This window comes from Schistocerca piceifrons, chromosome 5, assembly GCF_021461385.2.
Source record: "Schistocerca piceifrons isolate TAMUIC-IGC-003096 chromosome 5, iqSchPice1.1, whole genome shotgun sequence".
NCBI classification, from domain to species: domain Eukaryota; kingdom Metazoa; phylum Arthropoda; class Insecta; order Orthoptera; family Acrididae; genus Schistocerca; species Schistocerca piceifrons.
In genome coordinates, this window is record NC_060142.1 from 312,349,434 (window position 1) to 312,370,654 (window position 21,221).

A 21,221-nucleotide genomic window follows, 5' to 3' on the forward strand; every position below is an offset into this window, starting at 1 on the left:
GCACGGTAGAGGAATTCGTGAGGTCAGCATCAAACCAATCAAAAGACTGATGACTCAAAAAAAAGAAAAAAAGAGGAAGGATGTGCTGTAAGGGTGCCGCGGATGACAACCAAAGAAGTGCCGCTATGACAATAAACGGCTCCCCAACCCAGACCATCACTCCTGGCTGTCGGGCCGTATGCCAAGCTACAGTCAAGTTGGTATTCCACCGTTATTTGGGGCGTCTCCAGACGACTTCGTTGGTCCTCGGAGTTCAGTTCGCAGATGGGCTCATCACTAAAGACAGTTATACTCCATTCCATGTAATTACAGGCCTATTGTGCCCAACACCACTACAAACGGACTTGTTGGAGTACAGATATCAACAGCAGTCGGCACAAGGTCGCTGTGAGTTCAGCCCTCTTTTTGTAGTCCCTGCGTTCACTGGAGCACCAGTTGCACGTTGAATCGATGATGATGATGAGTATGGTGTTCTCAGTGCCTCTCTGACGATTGCTCGGTCCTCACTTTCTGTCGTCTCTCTACGTCGACCGCTTCCTTCTTGACGCTGCTTTTAGATATGGATCACCCATCCCTGCCAACATCGTTGAATAGTGGCATCGCTCCTATTCAGATGTCGAGTGGTTCTGTGAGTACTCCAACCGGCTTCCTTTAGCCCAACTACTCGCTCTGTCTCACATGCTAATATCTGCTCAAATTGTTTACACACCGGTCTGCGAGACATTGTTACTGTCTAGATGAGCGCACAAAATGAAATTCGCGAATGCTTTATGCCCTGGTATCGAAATGTCTCCTGTTTACTATACAGCTTCGCAGTGAAATTGCGCTACAGCGACACACATTCATCCATCGGCTGCCAGTTTTGCATTCTCCGTCGATACCTGTATGAGTATCTACATCTAGATGGTTACTCTGCAATTCACACTTAAGTGCCTGGCAGAGGGTTCATCGAACCATTTTCATACTACTTCTCTACCATTCCTCTCTCGAAAGGCACGAGGGAAAAAGGAACACCTAAATCTTTCCGTTCGAGCTCAGATTTCTCTTATTTTATTATGATGATCATTTCTCCCTACGTAGGTGGGTGTCAACAAAATGTTTTCGCATTCGGAAGAGAAAGTTGTTGACTGAAATTTCGTAAATAGATCTCGCCGCAAAGAAAAGCGCCATTGTTTTAGTGACTGCCACCCCAACTCACGTATCATATCAGTGACATTCTCACCCCTATTGCGCGATAACACGAAACGAGCTGACCTTCTTTGCACTTTTTAGATGTCCTCCGTCAATCCTACCTGGTAATGATCCCACACCGCGCAGCTGTATTTCAGCAGAGGACGTACAAGTGTAATGTAGGCTGTCTCTTTAGTGGGTTTGTCGCATCGTCTAAGTATTCTGCCAACAAAGCGCAGTCTTTGTTTCGCCTTCCCCACAATATTATCTATGCGGTCTTTCCAATTTAAGTTGCTCGTAATTGTAATTCCTAGGTATTTAGTCTAATTGACAGCCCTTTGATTTTTGCGATTTATCATATCCAAAAATTTGTCGAATATCTTTTAGTACCCATGTAGATGACCTCGCACTGTTCTTTGTTTAGTGCCAATTGCCACTTTTCGCACCATACAGAAACTCTCTGTAGATCATTTTGTAATTGGAATTTATCGTCTGATGATTTTACTAGACGCTATATTACAGCGTCATCTTCAAACAATCTAAGGGGCTGCTCAGATTATCACCTAGATCATTTATGTAAATCAGGAACAGCAGAGGGCCTATGACACTACCTTGCGGAACGCCAGATATCGCTTCTGTTCTACTGGATGATTTAACGTCTATCACTACGAACTATGACCTCTCTAAGAGGAAATCACGAACCCAGTCACACAACTCAGACGATACTCCATATGCACGCAATTTGATTAATAGTGGCTTGTTAGGAACAGTATCAAGAGTCTTCTGGATATCTACGAATATGGAACCAATCTGAGATCCCCTGTCGACAGCACTCATTACTTCATGGGAAGCACAAGAACGATATTTTCTAAATCCCTGTTGGTTATGTATCAATAAGTCATTTTCCTCAAGGTGATTCATAATGTTCGAGTACAGTATATGCTCCAAAATCCTACTGCAGTATAAATTCGTAAGCAATTTGCATAATTCCGTCAAGCCGAACTTAGCAATGTAAATTTTAGAAGCAATGTATCCATCGCATCTGTATTTGTACCACCGTGCCTTATGCGGACACCTATACTTCTTCATGTCCTCCTTGATATATTTTGGTGCCTCTCAACCCTTCTGCGGAATTCTGCATAAGCATTGTACTGACATTAACAGCGCGAGACTTGATTATTATCCATAATGACTTGTTTGATGTAATAAAGTCCGGGCTTTATGGTGGCGATTTCACAGGGGCTGGAGATGTTGAACTACTCCCAATCCAGCAACCCTCTACAGCTCCCTCCAGTAACATGGAAGTTGTTCTCTGATGTCTTAAGAGTTGTCCTATCACCTCGTCCATTCTTCTAGTCAGAGTTTTCCACACATTCTTTTCCTCGTCGATTCTACGGAGAACCCCCTCATCCCTTTCCTTATCACAGTACCCAATTTTTAACGTTTGTCTGTAGTACCACGTCTCAAATGCTTCGATTCTCTTCGCACAGCCCATGTTTCACTACCGTACAATGCTGTGCTCCAACCGTACACTCTCTAAAACTTCTTTCTCAAATAATGTTTGATACTAGGAGACGTCTCTTGTTCAGAAATGCCTTTTTTTCCACTGATAGTTTGCTTTTTATGTCCTCCTCGCTCCGTCCATCATAGGCTATTTTGATGCCTAGGCAGGAGAATTCCTTAACTTCGTCTACTTCGTGGTACCTCGTTCTGATGCAAAGTTTCTCTCTGTTCTCATTTCTGCTACTTCTCATAACCTTTGTCTTTCTTTGTTTTGTTGTCAACCACAATCTAGTGAGTATTATACCGTTCATTCCATTCAGCACATCCTTCCTCATTTTCACTGAGGACAGCAATCTCACCAGTGAATATTATCACTGATATCCTTTCACCTTGAATTTTAATCCCACACTTCTACCTTACTTTTATTTCCGTCATTGCTTCTTCGACGTATAGACTGAACAGTGAGCACGAAAGATTACGTCCCTGTTTTACACCCTTTTAATGTGAACACTCCTTTTTGTCTCGGTTCGTGTACATATTGTATATTACCCGTCTTTCAAGGAGCTTAAGCACCTTGAAACGTTCCTTTCGCCCTTTCTCTAAGCTTCTGTGGCGTTGCGCGAAATTCCACTTAGAGCAACCACCAGATTTCGCGCACTATTGACGTTCTGCAATAATTTACAGACGCTGAGTATACCGATATTGTATTTGCGTGCGGGCTTCGTATTCGAAACGCTGTTACTGCTTGTAAAGAATACGTTATGTGAGTTATTAACTGTGAAGTACCAGATTCAAAAGCGTTCACTCATGTTTTTACTAAACTGAAAGAGATTAGTGCAGTCCCCAGCAGTCATATTTCTTCTGAATATGAAAATGAAAATGGCGGATTGAAGACATTCAGTTGGCAGAACGTTCTAAACATCAGGAGTAGGGATACTTGGAAGAGACCAGTGACACGGAAAGTAGAAAAACGTTTAGAAAATAACAGGAATCAAGCAGTGTAGCTCACTTAGCAATGAAATAAATAGGAAGTGCAGGGAATCCAAGGTAAAATGGCGACGGGAAAAATATGAAGAAACCGAAAAAGCATGAAGAAAAGTCAGAACGGTCTTCGATGTCAGCATTTAGACTACAATGGGAATTCCACTGATAAATGCAGAGAGAAGAGCAAGTGGTTGGAAAGAGTTCTATGGAGGCCTCTACGACGGGGACGAACCATCTCACGACATGATAGAAGAAAAACGCGAGTCCATGTGGAAGAATCTTTGAAGGACTTGCAATTAAATAAGACAATAAGAGAGTAGCCTGTAACTGTTACTGTTGACGTCGACATAGCTACTGGAAGCCGAAAATGAGGGAAGGATAGGAACACAGCAATCAGTCGAAAACCCACTTTTTTATTATTATTCTTGCATACGTATATCTCAGCTATAAATACCCAACTTTAGTGCTAAAATACAGGAAACTACAGGATCCGAATGGATTTATATCAATCAATAAGTAGACCACCACGTTATCTCATAGGAATGATTCATTCTAGCTACATGCATTTGAGTCAGTTACCAACCAACAGAGTCTCAGCAGTACACGTCACCTCTGACGCCACTACTGTATTGGCAGAAGAAAATTAAGGTTGTTGTTTTCAGCAAGTACAGAAGCCTCGATTTGTCATGCAACATAAGTAACACCATCTGTATCACATAAAAACCAAGTTTCATGCCAACATAATGGTTTAAAACCCTTTTCTAATAAATATAATCAGCAAGCATATTTGCATATCACCTTTAAAATACATCAAGAAATGCCGATTTACTATGTGTTTGTTCATGTATTAGTGGTGAAGCGATCCACCAAATCTTATACAAAAAAATCATTAATAGTTTCATACAAATGTCCTGTACAGAATTATTATATTACATCAGAAATAAAAAATTAAAATTTTTTGAAGATCTTCTTAATAAAATATAGTTTCACGCCTATCTGCAATTCCCCAAAACTCTAGCGTAGTCGCTCGTATCGTAGTGACTATGCGATTCACTAATATTAATAGAGAAGGGAACATAAAAAAGTTGGTACAAATCATTTTTATAAAGATCTGTTAACATCATAATAAAATACTTATGATCAACATCACAAGGCTAATTTAACAATGTGCATTTTTATAAAAACAGACAATGTAACGTATGATGTAGTTCCAATTGCGGTACCTGCTTGCAAAGAAGGATGTAACAAATTACCTTATATCCAGTCACTAAGCTTAGTAGTTAAATAGTGTTTTACTTGTTTGATCATCCCACAAAACAATATTTTAAATTAAAATACTTAAGCAAATTTAAACAAAGAAATACTTGTCCTTTAAACAAAGAATGTTTAAAGATGTAAAACCGACAGAAAATTGGTTAGTACCAAAAAATGGAAGACAAAATCATCCACTGATAATACTAAGCATCTAGCCTAGAGTTTTCTTGTTAAAGCATGCCAAAATTTCCATGTTAGTTCCCTCCTGGAACGTGACGTCGAAGGAGGAGACCGTCGAAGAGCTCCCAAAATCGGTTGTTCTTTATCAAAACCTGTTCATCGAACAGGTGAAAATGAAATGAGCTCGGATGGCAGTATATCTCCATCTCCTCCATGGGCCTGCCCTTCTCAGCTTTGTGTAAGAACGTGACACACGACCTTAGAGAGGTGGGTGCGGGGAGGGGCGGGTGTCCAGTCTCAACCAGGTGAACAGCGAAGTTGGATTTCTCAACTACGTCCTGTCTAACCAAAACTACGTGCTCGGCAAACTTGATCTCAAGTCTTGTACCTGTCCGTTCCACGTAACAACCGTTAAAGTTTAGACATTCCATCCTGTACATACCTGATTCGTGGTGTACATTTTCTTGGACATGTTTTAGCTAATGGTCTTAACAAAATAATTAGTCTACTGTAGCCGTGCACATCGGTTTCTTATGGAACCAAACTCGGTACTTGAAATAGCTTTTTTAAGAAGCATGAGTATCATTAGAAGATGCCCGCCTCCACAGCTGAGTGGATAGCGCGGCTGAATGCCATGCGAGGGGCCCTGGTTCGATTCCTGGCTAGAGGTTTTCTCTGCTCAGGGAATGGGTGTTGTACTGTCGTCATCATCATGTCTTCCGCAAAGATTCGCGTTAATTAAAAAGACTTACACCAGGCGACCGGTCTATCCGACGGGAAGCCCAAGCCACACGATATTTCATTTCATTTCATTAGAAGATCATATCCTTCTTTTCGGTATAACTGTAAGCTGTGTGTAGTACAGAGAACAAGATGGCGACCGGCAGGAAAACCAATTTCAAACCTCTTGAGACAGTAAAGGCGTGTGTAAAAATGAGCCTCGAACTCGGACTGACCGCGACTCCCAGCCTGGTACAAAATTTTAGTCTGTCGAGAAGATTCACATTAGCGGACATTCTCTGAAGATCGAATTTTGTGGTTCAAAAGGGCCTAACCCATTAATATGTTAAAATGAGATAAAAAATTAATGGGATATTAACAACGCCGGATTGGCCACGTAACAAGAGTAGGAGATGCTACGGACTTCACGCATGAAGTGGCCCTGCGCCTCGGTGTAAAAAAATCAGCCAAGTTACATGTGTATCGTATTCTGCTTCCCGTCCAATGGAAAGACGGTGGTGTCCATATCTACAATGGGTAGTAGCAGTTTTACTTCATTTCTGTAACTAAACGCAGTTCACGCCATAAATTTTATGTCGTAAGCTGACAATGACGCAAAACTGACAGGGGAATTCCCTAACGTTTCCCGCGATAGTCGTAATAGCCCGGTCAATTAGAATAGGCGTCTACTGGTTTCCAATAAAGAAAGTGATTAATAGATGCATTTATTTTTTAGTCTACTATTACAGTCGTGCATTGTTTCTACAGTGTATTCACTTTACAGTACTTTTGGCATGTACCAAAGTCTTTTAATTCCCGTCGTGCGGCCGTAATCACATGGGAAACTTTATCACATGAGTCACCTCTGAGTACAAATGACAGCTCCGCCAATGCACCGTCCTTCTATATCTCGTCTACGCGACACTACCGCCATCTGGTTAAGCGCAAATCGCTATCCCACTTCTGTCACCTCCATGTTTATAACGAAGTAAGTGTTAATTATCACTGTTTGATCTGGTAATAAAATTTTGTCGATGTAATTCATTTACTTCCGAATTTGCAACTGGATTACCATGGATGGAATTGAGTTTTTGAAACCACCCACGCTCTGGTGTAGGATTGCGTGCCACGTTTCACGCCATACAGCCATCCACCTTGGTGGACCCTCGTTTGTCAAAATGAGACGAAAATAATTTCTCATTAGAAACTAAACTATTAAAAATAGTGTATTTACCTGATATTTTCAGACGGAGAAAGATCTCTATATCAATGTAAAATAGTTTCCAAAATGTAAGTTTTATTGTCTATATCGCAGTTCATATATATCATGATTGCTAGTTTCAGCAAAGTTATACTGCCATTTTCAGATCTGCAAGTGTTACAGGATTATAATTATCGTAAGTAATTTCTAAATAAACGTTAACTTAGCTTTACATATCATCGGATACTCGAATTATAAAGCCCCTACGTGCAGCACTTTGGCATCTGGCCTTTGAAAACATTAAAAAATATGATGTAAATGAAAGCGCTAAAATGTTTTTAGAGTGACTTCACCGATACAGAATACAATAGTATTTACCTCACTGAAAGGTTACTCCCATGTAACACTAAGAACACTTAAAAGTCATAAATGTATTAGCAAGGCGCAGTGGTATCAAATGCATCAGAAGGAGCACAAACGCTGCTGTCAGATGTATGTATGTTGACAACCGGCCCCGTACTGTCTGAAAGTTGTCAAAAGAACTACATAATACGACGGGGTAGCACCAGGTGGCAGTAGTCTAGTACATACTAACATGTAATTTAGGAACAACGTTAAGCTATATATAAAGTAAACTTATTTGTTTACATCGGCATATTTAATGTAAGTGAGTTAGATCTCCGTTATGTTTGAGAAGATGTACAAGCATCAACGGATAACACTGCTTGAACTTAAAATCATTGCTAGAAATTTATACATACATGCTGTTTATACACAGTAGAACAATAAAGGATGTGAAGGTGCATGACGTAATACAACTACAAAATCTCCGAAACGAGAGCAGAGCCATACGAGGAGTTGAAATATTTTCAATGGCCAGATGGCAATGTGCCACACGTAAGGACTTTATAATTTACGTATCCGATAGTACGTAAAACTGAGTTAACTTTCTTTCGAAATTGTTTCAATTACATTCCTTGTAAAAAAAAAAATGACTCTGAGCACTATGGGACTCAACTGCTGAGGTCATTAGTCCCCTAGAACTTAGAACTAGTTAAACCTAACTAACCTAAGGACATCACAAACATCCATGCCCGAGGCAGGATTCGAACCTGCGACCGTAGCGGTCTTGCGATTCCAGACTGCAGCGCCTTTAACCGCACGGGCACTTCGGCCGGCCATTCCTTGTAACTTACACTCCTGGAAATTAAAATAAGAACACCGTGAATTCATTGTCCCAGGAAGGGGAAACTTTATTGACACATTCCTGGGGTCAGATACATCACATGATCACACTGACAGAACCACAGGCACATAGACACAGGCAACAGAGCATGCACAATGTCGGCACTAGTACAGTGTATATCCACCTTTCGCAGCAATGCAGGCTGCTATTCTCCCATGGAGACGATCGTAGAGATGCTGGATGTAGTCCTGTGGAACGGCTTGCCATGCCATTTCCACCTGGCGCCTCAGTTGGACCAGCGTTCGTGCTGGACGTGCAGACCGCGTGAGACGACGCTTCATCCAGTCCCAAACATGCTCAATGGGGGACAGATCCGGAGATCTTGCTGGCCAGGGTAGTTGACTTACACCTTCTAGAGCACGTTGGGTGGCACGGGATACATGCGGACGTGCATTGTCCTGTTGGAACAGCAAGTTCCCTTGCCGGTCTAGGAATGGTAGAACGATGGGTTCGATGACGGTTTGGATGTACCGTGCACTATTCAGTGTCCCCTCGACGATCACCAGTGGTGTACGGCCAGTGTAGGAGATCGCTCCCCACACCATGATGCCGGGTGTTGGCCCTGTGTGCCTCGGTCGTATGCAGTCCTGATTGTGGCGCTCACCTGCACGGCGCCAAACAAGCATACGACCATCATTGGCACCAAGGCAGAAGCGACTCTCATCGCTGAAGACGACACGTCTCCATTCGTCCCTCCATTCACGCCTGTCACGACACCACTGGAGGCGGGCTGCACGATGTTGGGGCGTGAGCGGAAGACGGCCTAACGGTGTGCGGGACCGTAGCCCAGCTTCATGGAGATGGTTGCGAATGGTCCTCGCCGATACCCCAGGAGCAACAGTGTCCCTAATTTGCTGGGAAGTGGCGGTGCGGTCCCCTACGGCACTGCGTAGGATCCTACGGTCTTGGCGTGCATCCGTGCGTCGCTGCGGTCCGGTCCCAGGTCGACGGGCACGTGCACCTTCCGCCGACCACTGGCGACAACATCGATGTACTGTGGAGACCTCACGCCCCACGTGTTGAGCAATTCGGCGGTACGTCCACCCGGCCTCCCGCATGTCCACTATACGCCCTCGCTCAAAGTCCGTCAACTGCACATACGGTTCACGTCCACGCTGTCGCGGCATGCTACCAGTGTTAAAGACTGCGATGGAGCTCCGTATGCCACGGCAAACTGGCTGACACTGACGGCGGCGGTTCACAAATGCTGCGCAGCTAGCGCCATTCGACGGCCAACACCGCGGTTCCTGGTGTGTCCGCTGTGCCGTGCGTGTGATCATTGCTTGTACAGCCCTCTCGCACTGTCCGGAGCAAGTATGGTGGGTCTGACACACCGGTGTCAATGTGTTCTTTTTTCCATTTCCAGGAGTGTATATGGAACAGAGATCTGAAGATGGTAATATAACTTCGCTGAAACAGCAATCAAGATACATATCAACTGCGATGTGGGCAATAAAACTTTTATTTTGAAAGCCTTTCCACATTTTATATTAAAAACAACCTGCTTTTATCCAGTAGCTCTACAGCATAAAGGCTTAGGCATGAGCACAGGCATGTGGTTTGGTGCGCCCCTCCCCCTAACCCCGCCCCAGGAATTCCTCTCCTGAGACAACCTCTTCATCTCAAAGTAGCACTTGCGTCCTGCAGCCGGCCGAAGTGGCCGTGCGGTTAAAGGCGCTGCAGTCTGGAACCGCAAGACCGCTACGGTCCCAGGTTCGAATCCTGCCTCGGGCATGGATGTTTGTGATGTCCTTAGGTTAGTTAGGTTTAACTAGTTCTAAGTTCTAGGGGACTAATGACCTCAGCAGTTGAGTCCCATAGTGCTCAGAGCCATTTTTTTTGCGTCCTGCATCCTCAAGTATTTGGTGGATCTATTCCAATCTTTGTCTTCTTCTACAGTTTTTGCCCTCTACAGCTCCTTCTTGAACCATGGAAGTCTTTCCCCGATATCTTAACATACGTCCTATCATTCTTCGCCTTCTCTTTGTCACTGTTTCCCACATAATCCCTTCCTCTCCGATTCTGCGCAGAACTTCCACACTCCTTACCTTATCTGTCCACCTGATTTTCAACGTTCGTCTGTAGCACCACATATCAAATGCTTCGATTCTCTTCTGTTCCGGTTTTCGCACAGTCCATGTTTCACTACCATACAATGCTGTGATCCAAAGTACATTCTCAGAAATTTCTTTCTCAAAATTAAGGCCTATATTTGATACTAGCAGACTTCTCTTGGTCAGGAATGCCCTTTTTACTAGTTCTAGTCTGTTTTTAATGTCCTCCTTGCACCGACCGTCATTGATTATTTTGCTGCCTAGATAGTAGAATTCCTTAACTTCATCTACTTCGTGACCGTCAGTCCTGATGTTACTTAAAGAACGATAATTTCTTTTAAATACTTATGAAAGTGATTGAGATCTTTATTTTAGTTCGTTCAGTTTGGTTTTAAATATATTTCTTTTCTTAAATTTAGTTCTTCCATTTCTTCAAAAACATCGTATTTATGAATGCCTACCGTATTTGCTCCAAATCGAGGATTTAGCTTTTAAACAAATAGAAATACTTAACATTGAGAAAATTATAAATTAATTATAGCAATAATGAACTCTATCGACACTAAAACAGAGGCAAAATAAAAATTAACTTTGAAAGATTTAAAATGCAAAAGACAGATGAGGACTTGCCATTCACGACAGCAGTATAGACGTAGACACAAGATCAGCGAGAGCATCACATATGAGCTACTACATGAACAAAATTATACTCTATGTGATCAAAAGTATCCAGACACCCCCAGAAACATACGTTTTACATATTAGGTGTATCATGCTGCCAACTACTGCCAGGTACTCCGTATCAGCGAACTCAGTAGTCATTAGACATCGTGAGAGAACACAATGGGGCGCTCCGCGGAACTCACGGACTTCGGTCGTGGGCCGGTGATTGGGTGTCATTTGTGTCACACGTCTGTACTCGAGTTTTCCATGCGCCTAAACATCCCTAGGTCCACTGTTTCCGATATCACAGGGAAGTGGAAACACCAAAGTACACGTACAGCACAAAAGCATACAGGCCGACCTCATCCGCTGACTGACAGAGACCGCCTTCAGTTGAAGAGGGTCGTAATGTGTTATAGGCAGACATCTATACAGACCATCGCACAGGAATTCCAAACTGCTTCAGGATCCACTGCAAGTACTATGACAGTTCGGCAGGAGGTGAGAAAACTTGGATTTCATGGCCGAGTGGCTGCTCATAAGCCACACATCACGCCTGTAAGTGCTAAACGACACCTTGCTTGGTGTAAGGAGCGTAAACACTAGATGATTGAACAGTGGATAACGTTGTGTGGAGTGACGAGTCACGGTACACGACGTGGCGATCCGTTGGCAGGGTGTGGGTATGGCGAATGCCCAGTGAACGTTATCTCCCGTCATATATAGTGTCAACAGTAAAATTTGGAGGTGGTGGTGTTATGGTGTGATGTGGTCGTGTTTTTCACGGAAGGGACTTGCACCCCTTGTTGTTTCGCGTCGCACTATCACAGCACAGGCCTACATTTATCTTTTGAGCACCTTCTTGCTTCCCACTCTTGAAGAGCATTTCGGGGATGGCGATTGCATCTTTCAACACCATCGAGCACTTGTTCATAATGCACGACCTGTGGTGGAGTGGTTACACGACAATAACTTTCCTGTAATGGACTGGCCTGCACAGAGTCCTGACCTGAATCCTATTGAACACCTTTGGAACGTTTTGAAACGCCGACTTCGTGCCAGGCCTCACGACCGACATCGATACCTCTCCTCAGTGCAGCACTCCGTGAAGAATGAGGTGCCATTGTCCAAGAAACCTTCCAGCACCTGATTGAACGTATGCCTGTGAGAGTGGACGCTGTCACCAAGGCTAAGGGTGGGCCAACACCACATTGAATACCAGCATTACCGATGGAGGACGCTACGAACTTGTAAGTCATTTTCAGCCAGGTGGCCTGATACTTTTGTTCACATAGTGTATCAACAGAATATTAAAGCAAGTAACTGTTACTTACGGTTTCTCTGAACCCTGCGCCTATGGTGACGCTGTGAAATTGACTTAGATTTGTTCGATCAACAAGCGACCAAGAATGCATCTAACAGACATGAATCAAGCACCGATCTATGGCAGCATCATAGGCGCCTCGAAGTTCCCTGCGTCAGATCAGTCAGTGCCCCTTGTATCAACGCAGTCACGCTAAGTGAGATACGCCGGTCAGCTAGTAGATGTCCCGCCGAACTTCAGCTGGAACAGACTCCAAGGGCGGCGAATATCCGTTCACCTCGGCCACAGCGAAGAAACAGCGTCATTTATGTCGCTCACTCGCCTCGATCGGCAGCTTCGCCGAGAGATTTATGTTGAACAGCACCGAGCCCATCATGGTGCAATTTACTGACGTTTCTGTTATTCCTTGTTAGCTTCGTGTTTCTTCTTTTTAATTCTTACCCGACGTCTGTACAGCGTTTTGCGTTTTTGCAAACAATCATTCTTTAAAGTGTTCTATATTTTTCGTGCTGTACCTTCATTCCCGTCGATAAATATCATTTTTATTTCTACACTGTCTCTAACATGTAGCTGTTTAACAGTAATTGTGATGAGGGAATCCTTTTATAAAGAATATGCTGTGACAAACGAAAATCTGAACCCATCAAAGATTCGAACAGTCGCCCTGTTCATTTATTTTATCCGGGCACATCGAGATGACAAACATTCGAATTCATTCAAGGTTTTCGACGAAACGAGCAATGTTGTTCCTCTCTGGAGTAGCACAACAGGGGCAATGAACTGATGGAAGTCTGTAGCGTGACTCCCCCGCTGAGGATATGCAGCAACTGAATTATACCATATTGCGTCATTGCGCTTCACTGCTTTCATCTGCATTGTTGCTTTTCATTTTATTTCAAACACGTAACTTCATTTGATATTTCTGATTTTTTAACACGTACTCAAAAATTTATTTTTTACTCATCTTAATTTCTCATCAGTATTTACCCAAAGAAATTTTAATGATGGTGTCTAATTATTAACTTATGCATACGTTAGTGGTTTTATCATTAGAGTAGCACACTTTGCAATGCAAAACTGAATACACTACTGGCTATTAAAATTGATACACCACGAAGATGACGTGCTACAGATGCGAAATTTAACCGACAGGAAGAAGATGCTGTGATATGCAAATGATTAGCTTTTCAGAGCATCCACACAAGGTTGGCGCTGGTGGCGACACCTACAACGTGCTGACATGAGAAAAGTTTCCAACCGATTTCTCATACACAAACAGCAGTTGACCGGCGTTGCCTGGTGAAACGTTGTTGTGATGACTCGTGTATGGAGGAGAAATGCGTACCATCACGTTTCCGACTTTGATAAAGGTCGGATTGTAGCCTATCGCGATTGCGGTTTATCGTATCGCGACATTGCTGCTCACGTTGGTTGAGATCGAATGACTGTTAGCAGAATATGGAATAGGTGGGTTTAGGTGGGTAATACGGAACGCCGTGATGGATCCCAACGGCCTCGTATCACTAGCAGTCGAGATGACAGGCATCTTATCCGAATGGCTGTAACGGATCGTGCAGCCACGTCTCGATCCCTTAGTAAACAGATGGAGAAGTTTGCAAGACAACAACCATCTGCACGAACAGTTCGACGATGTTTGCAGTAGCATCGACTACCAGCTCGGAGATCATGGCTGCGGTTACCCTTGACGCTGCATCACAGACAGGAGCCCCTGCGATGGTGTACTCAACGACGAACCTAGGTGCATGAATGACAAAACGTCATTTTTTCGGATGAATCCAGGTTCTGTTTACAGCATCATGATGGTCGCATCCGTGTTTGGCGACATCGCGGTGAACGCACATTGGAAGCGTGTATTCGTCATCGCCATACTGGCGTATCACCCGGCGTGATGGTATGGGGTGCCATTGGTTACACGTCTCGGTCACCTCTTGTTCGCACTGATGGCACTTTGAATAGTGGACGTTACATTTCAGATGTGTTACGACCCGTGGCTCTACCCTTCATTCGATCCCTGGAAACCCTACATTTCAGCAGGATAATGTACGACCGCATGTTGCAGGTCCTGTAAGGGCCTTGCTGGATACAGAAAATGTTCGACTGCTGCCCTGGCCAGCACATTCTCCACATCTCTCAGCAACTGAAAGCGTCTGGTCAATGGTGGCCGAGCAACTGGCTCGTCACAATACGCCAGTCATTACTCTTGATGAACGGTAGTGTCGTGTTGAAGTCGCATGGGCAGCTGTACCTGTACACGCCATCCAAGCTCTGTTTGACTCAATGCCCAGGTGTATCAAGGCCGTTATTACAGCCAGAGGTGGTTGTTCTGGGTACTGATTTCTCAGGATCTATGCACCTGAATTGCGTGAAAATGTAATCACATGTCGGTTCTAGTATAATATATTTGTCCAATGAATACCCGTTTATGATCTGCATTTCTTCTTGGTGTAGTAATTCTAATGGCCAATAGTGTATGTTGGTTTGTTAATTAAGAAAGAGACCAGTTGCAAAATATTTTTAAAATATTGTGTATAATTTCCTACGTCCTGCATTCGTCATCTGAAAAAGTAATAAATTCTCCTTGATGTCTTTTAAATACTCAGTTATTTGCAAGGATAGTCAGCACTGGAACGAAGACTAAATCTTGGGGGAACACAATACACATTTATTCGGAATGGGATGCACAAATCTGACTGTTCTGTTACAATTTATGTTTTGTGCTACATTCATCTAAAGCATCCTCTTGATGTATATAATCTGCATTTGGATACTTGAAGCGCTAGAGTTGTTGACCGCAGTCAGTTAGCAGAACGCCGCTAAACACAGCCACCCGGTGTGTTGCAGGTGTGGAACGACTACCAGCTGCAGTGGGACGAGGCCGACTACGGAGGAATCGGCGTTCTGCGTCTTCCGCCCGACAAAGTCTGGAAGCCGGATATCGTGCTCTTCAACAAGTAAGTGCCCGCTGCCATTTACAGGACGCTATATTAACAGCACTTCCTCCATGGACCTTGCCTTGGTGGGGTAGCTTAGTGCCTCAATGATGCAGATAGGCATACCGCAGGTGCAACCACAACGGTGGACTATCTATTGAGAGGACAGACAAACGCGTGGGTCTTGAGGAGGGGTAGCAGCCTTTTCAGTAGTTGCAGGGACAGCAGTCTGGATGATCGACTGATCTGGCCTTGTAACACCAATCAACATAGCCTTGCTGTGCTGGTACGAACGGCTGAAAGAAAGCAAGGGGAAATTACAACCGTTATTTTTCCCGAGGGAAAGCACTTCTGCTGTATGGTTAAATGATGATGGGATTCTCTTAGGTAAATCAATACGCTGATAAAATGGTTCCCATTTCGGATCTCGAGGAGGGGACTGCTCAGATGGATGTAGTCGTTAGGAAAAAGAAAACCGACAATCTAAGGGTCGGAGGTTGGAATGTTAGATCCCTTAGTCGGGCAGGTAGGTTAGAAAATTTAGAAAGGGAGGTGGATAGTTTGAAGTTAGCTACACTGGGGTTAGTGAAGTACGGTGACAGGACGAACAGGACTTCTTGTAAGGCCGGTGCAGGGTTATAAATACAAAATCAAATAGTGTAATGCATGAGTAGGTGGATTACAATATAGGAATGCAAGTAAGCTACTACGAACAGCTCAGTGAATACGTCATCGTAGCGAGGTAGACAAGCAGCCAGTACCTACCACAAAAATAAAAATTTATATGCCAACTAACTCGGCAAATGAAGAAATTGAAAACATGTATGATGAGATAGGAGAAATTATTGACATGGTTCAATGAGTGGAAAATTTCTTATGGGGCACTGGAATTCGGTATTAGGAAAAGGAAAAGAAGGAAAAATTGTAGTTGAAACTGGACTGGCGGTAAGGGAATGAAAAAGGAAGCCACCTGGCAGAATTTTTCACAAAACATAATTTAATCAGCGCTAACACTTAGTTTAAGAATCATGAAGCAAGTTTGCATACATGGAAGACATGTGGAGACACCGGAAGGTTGCAGATTGATTATGTAATGGTGAGACAGAAATTTCGGAAGCACACTTTCAACTGTAAGACATTTTCTGGGACGGATGTGGACTATGGCCACAATTTATTGGTTATGAAGTGTAGATTGAAACTGAAGAAATTGCGAAAAGGTAATAATGTAAGGAGACAGGATCTGTATAAGTTGAAAGAACCGAAGGCTGCTAAGAATATCCAAGAAAGCTTCGGGTATCCATTATCTGCATCAAGGGAACGAAATACAATAGAAGACAAATGTATGTAGAGAGACGAAATAGTGAAGGCAGCCGGGTTCAGATAGTTAAAGGGCAAGACCTAGTAGAAATCCTTGGGTATCACGGAGAAAATTGAGTTTAACTGATAAAAAAATAAAATATAAAAATACAGCACATGAAACAGGCGAAAGGGAATACGAACGTCTAAAAAATGAGACTGACACAAAATGCAAAATGTCTAAGCACGGCTGGCTAGAGTAGCGGGATATAAAAGCATATATAACTAGGGAAATGACAAATAACGCCTTTAGGAAAAGTAAAGATACGCTTGGAGTAAAGAAAAGCAGCTATATGGACATCAGCTGCTCAGATGAAAAATCAGTACTAAACAAAGAGGGGAAACCTGAAAGGTGGAAGGAGTATACAGGGTGAGACAATTAACACAGGCCACCATAAATACATCTAGAATGAATCAAGATACTGAGGTTCTGCTTTTGCCAAGCTATAGCGGACAACATGGCGAATTTCCTGGCGTTCACAAGTAATTTTTATCTCTTATAGTCGCCGAATCGACACCGACTTCTTTTTGTCTGATGGAACGATATACTTTTTTCAATGTCTTTTGAAATGAGCCACTAAGAGGACTTCACTAACATAATGTGTATGGGACTTAATCATAAAGTATCAAGAGAATAACGTCGCAAACAACTGCCACGCTGTCAGAAGAACAGGTTCCACAAACATGTGCCCTACTATCTCAAATGTAAGCAGACAGGTAAACCAGGTATGTATCTTGTGTTTACATGTGGGTTTGAAGACCATTGTCTGTGTTCTGCAATCAGATAACTTGCTCCTAAAGGTATTGAGACATTCACAATGTATAAGACAGTAGCAAAACTTACTATCGTTTATGGAGAATATCGCCAGACTATTTGTGCAGCGGTTCGGTTGCATGCTGAAGAGTACCCTGATTATGCCAAGCGCCCACTATTTGTAACATTAGATTTAAAAAAAACTTTGTAGGAATTGGAAGTGTGGAATGTAGATGAATAAAATACGCCAAGGAAAAAGAAGAGCAACTGATGAAAGAAGTAAAACAAACATTTTAGCAGCAATAACACACAACGCAAATGCCAATAGGAGCCATCTCTGAAGAACGACAGGGATCAACCAGACTAGTGTTTTACGGACACTGCAGTACATTGCATTTCAACCTTTTCACATTTTGCAGCATCTGCAGCTTCAGGGCAACGATTTCCAAACTTGGTTACAGCTCTCCGAATGTAATCTATGAAAAGTGCAAAGTGATGTGGCATACCTATACGAAACTTCATGTAAGAAAGAAGCATAGTTTGCAAACCATGGGCAAATCAGTCTTCTCAATACGAACTGCTCGTCAGTTGAGAATCTACGCTGACTAAAAGAAGTGGATGTGAATAAAGTTATAGGTCTACAAAGTTTGGTGCGTGTTTTTCAAGACCTGCATCACTGGTCCCTGTTATATTGGTGGGAATCTAAATACACACGAGTATCTCGGCTTCTTAAGATATGCTGTTGTAGCAGTAATTGAAAGACATCCCACGCCATTTAAGGCAATCAGTGTGGTACCGTCATGACAAACGTGCCTCTAGTGTAATGATAAACCCTAAAGTTTTGGAGAGCATCTGAACGGTCGTTCAGGAAACGCAAAATGGTTTGCACATTCACAGAACTTAACACTTGTACCCCTTTACATGTGGCGAAAATTAAAACAAGAGGTCTATTAGGAAACAGCGACGACTGCCTAAAACAAGAAATGTTTTATAGCATGGGCCTGCACTACCGTTATCCCCACATGAAATTCATAGTTCAGTATTGTTTCTCCAGAATTTAGTTTATAGGGTGTAGCAGTGCTGAAGGTCAACATTTTGAGATCTTGGAATGGAAGCCGAAATAATAAACACTCGAACTGTACCTTGAAGTTCTCTTAGAAACTTTTTTAAATGCCACCAGAAAAAAGCATATAGTTCCATTTAAAAAATGAAGTCAATGTCGTAATTCTCTAAACATAAGCGATAAAGACTGCTTGCGAACGTCAGGAAATACGCTACAATGTTTGCTATAACTTGGCGAAAACCGCATCTAGATATATTTATTCATTGTCGATATATTTGGAGTGGCTTGTCTTACCTACCCCACCTTGTGTAGAAGTGCTGTAAGAGGGAAATGTATTTGAGAAAAATATTACAGAAAGGGAAGAGGACTCAGCTGAAGATGATATGAGAGATATGATGCTGCGAGAAAATTTGACTGAACACTGAAAGACTTAAGTCGAAACCATGCCATGATTGTGAACGACGCTCCGTCAGAACTACTGATAGTCTTGGGAGAACCAGCCACGACAAAACTTCGTCCCCTGGTATGCAAGATAAATGAGATAGGCCAAATGCCTCAGACTTCAAAAAGAATGTAATAATTCCAATTCCATAGTAGGCAGGTGCTGATAGGTGCCAATACTACCGAAGTATCAGTTTAAGAAGTCATGTTTTCAAAATACTAACAGAAATTCTTTTGGGAAAAATGGAGTAACTGTAGAAGCCGACCTCGGGGAAGATCAGCTTGAATTCCAGAGAAATTTAGGAACACACGAGGCAAATCTATATTTATAGCTTTTGTAGATTTTCTGAAGGAATTACATTAGGAAACGAGAAACCAAGAGCAGTGGATGTGTTTTGCTATTTGGGCAGTAAAATAACTGATGACTGTCGAAGTAAAGAGGATGAAAAATGTAGCTTGGCAATTCCAAGAAGTGTGTTTCTGAGCAAGAGAAATTTGGTTAACATTTAATACAGGGTTAGGAAGTATTTTCTGAAGGTATTTGGAGTGCAGCCTTGTACGGAAGTGAAACATGAACGATAAACTGTTCAGACAAAAGAGAACATAGACATCATGCAACCAATGAGGAAGCACTGAACAGAATTGGAGAGAAGATAAATTTGTAGTATAACTTGACTAAAAAAAGGGATCAGTGACATGACACATTCTGAAACCACCAATTTAGTACTGGATGAAGTATGAGGGCAAATGTATTATAGGGAGATCAAGAGATGAATAGACCGAGCAAGTTCGTAAGGATGGAGGTTTAGTAGTTATTCGAAGACGAAGAGTCTTGCACAGAATACAGCAGTATGGAAAGATGCATAAAACACCACAACAAATTATTAACAGCCAAGTTTTAAGTCTCGCTTTGGGCTCCACAGTAAATGTTTATCAAAGACTACACCTTACTGGTTTACTCTCGCAGATGCAAACATATATAGTAAATTTTGGTAATCATGGTCGCAATAAAATCTAGTTACAATTTGATGATTACCTCTTTCAGTTGACAGACAACTATCGCCAGATCTATGGAGATAAACAGAAAAATTAGTTTTTAGGTAATGTGAAAAACCTGACAAAATTTAATAAAATTAGTTTCTTATAAAAGTATAAAAACAAAAATATAATAAAAATTTACCAAGCTTATCCTAGAATTTGTCCCAGTGTGTTGACCACAATATCGTGATCAACCGTAACTCTGTCTTCCAGAGTCTTCCTGAGTTGTCGTCGACGCATCATCTTTACTGATGTACCTGTTCTTCATATTGGTGCTGTGAATATTTTATTGAGTAAGTTTTATATATTTGACATACCGGCGAAGAGTTGTATCATTATAAATGAAGCATGTTCTTAGTATGTCGACATAACCGATGTGCAATTAAAGTTCTGGGATACCTGGGAATCTGGGGATATAGCTAGTTATTGTCGAAACTGGTGACGAAATAAACTATTTCGCATCAAGCTATCTCGCCTTCTAATATTATAAATTAGCTTAGCGCCCGCTACATCGCTGGCGTAGACTGTATGGTCTTTACAGATATTTTTGTTTTTCTTTTAATCGAATTCTTATGTTGTTCGCAAACTGCAACATCTTCTAAACTTTTCACATTAGCATGATATTTTTCGAATGTGTTTCTGTCAAAAAAGCGATTGCAGTAGATGGAGTCCTAAGTTCTTGTTCATAATGCGTTTTGCCCTTTTGTCGAGATATTTCCATAGAAATTTACATCCCCCTAACGTATATATCTTATTATCTAACCGAGAAGTGAAATACAAATTTTCATAGAGTTAGCTTTAAAATGTTTTTAACATAATAAATATTTTCTTAAAAGTTTTCATCCCCTATGTCACCCCCTTAGGCGTTCAATTTCCAGAAGCAGTGAAACACATTTTTTCTTTTTATTTCTAACAGAGATGCCAAATACAAATTTTAGTAGATTCAGCTTTGAAAGTGCTTTCATAATGAAATAATTTCATAAGACTTTTCATTTCCTGTTTCACACTCTAAGAGGGTTGAATTTCCAAAGACGTTGAAACATGTATTTGTTATTTCTAACCAGTGGTTGAATTTTCAAAAATGCTGAAACACGTATTTTTTGTATATCTGGCACCAGTTTTCATAATTCCAGCTTCAAAATTGCCTTAATAGACACATGTTTTCAAAAAGCCTTTCATCCCTATTTTACCCCTTAGAAGTGGAATTTCGAACAATCTCTTCTTAAACGATACCTACGATGTAAGATCCGCACCCACTCCAAACATCACGTTCCGATCCTTAGCGGCTTGGGCTGGGCGATGATGAGTCAGTGAATCAG

General features: G+C 42.2%; 1 protein-coding gene across 1 annotated transcript in view; it reads left to right on the forward strand.

The window, feature by feature from the left end:
• LOC124798447 (acetylcholine receptor subunit beta-like 1) overlaps window positions 1-21,221 on the forward strand; it is an 873,603-nt gene that overhangs the window by 583,527 nt on the left and 268,855 nt on the right. Inside the window, exon 4 of the mRNA XM_047261865.1 lies at window positions 15,162-15,271. Within this exon, the coding sequence (XP_047117821.1) occupies window positions 15,162-15,271 (110 nt within the window). The remainder of the gene's footprint in view (window positions 1-15,161; window positions 15,272-21,221) is intronic.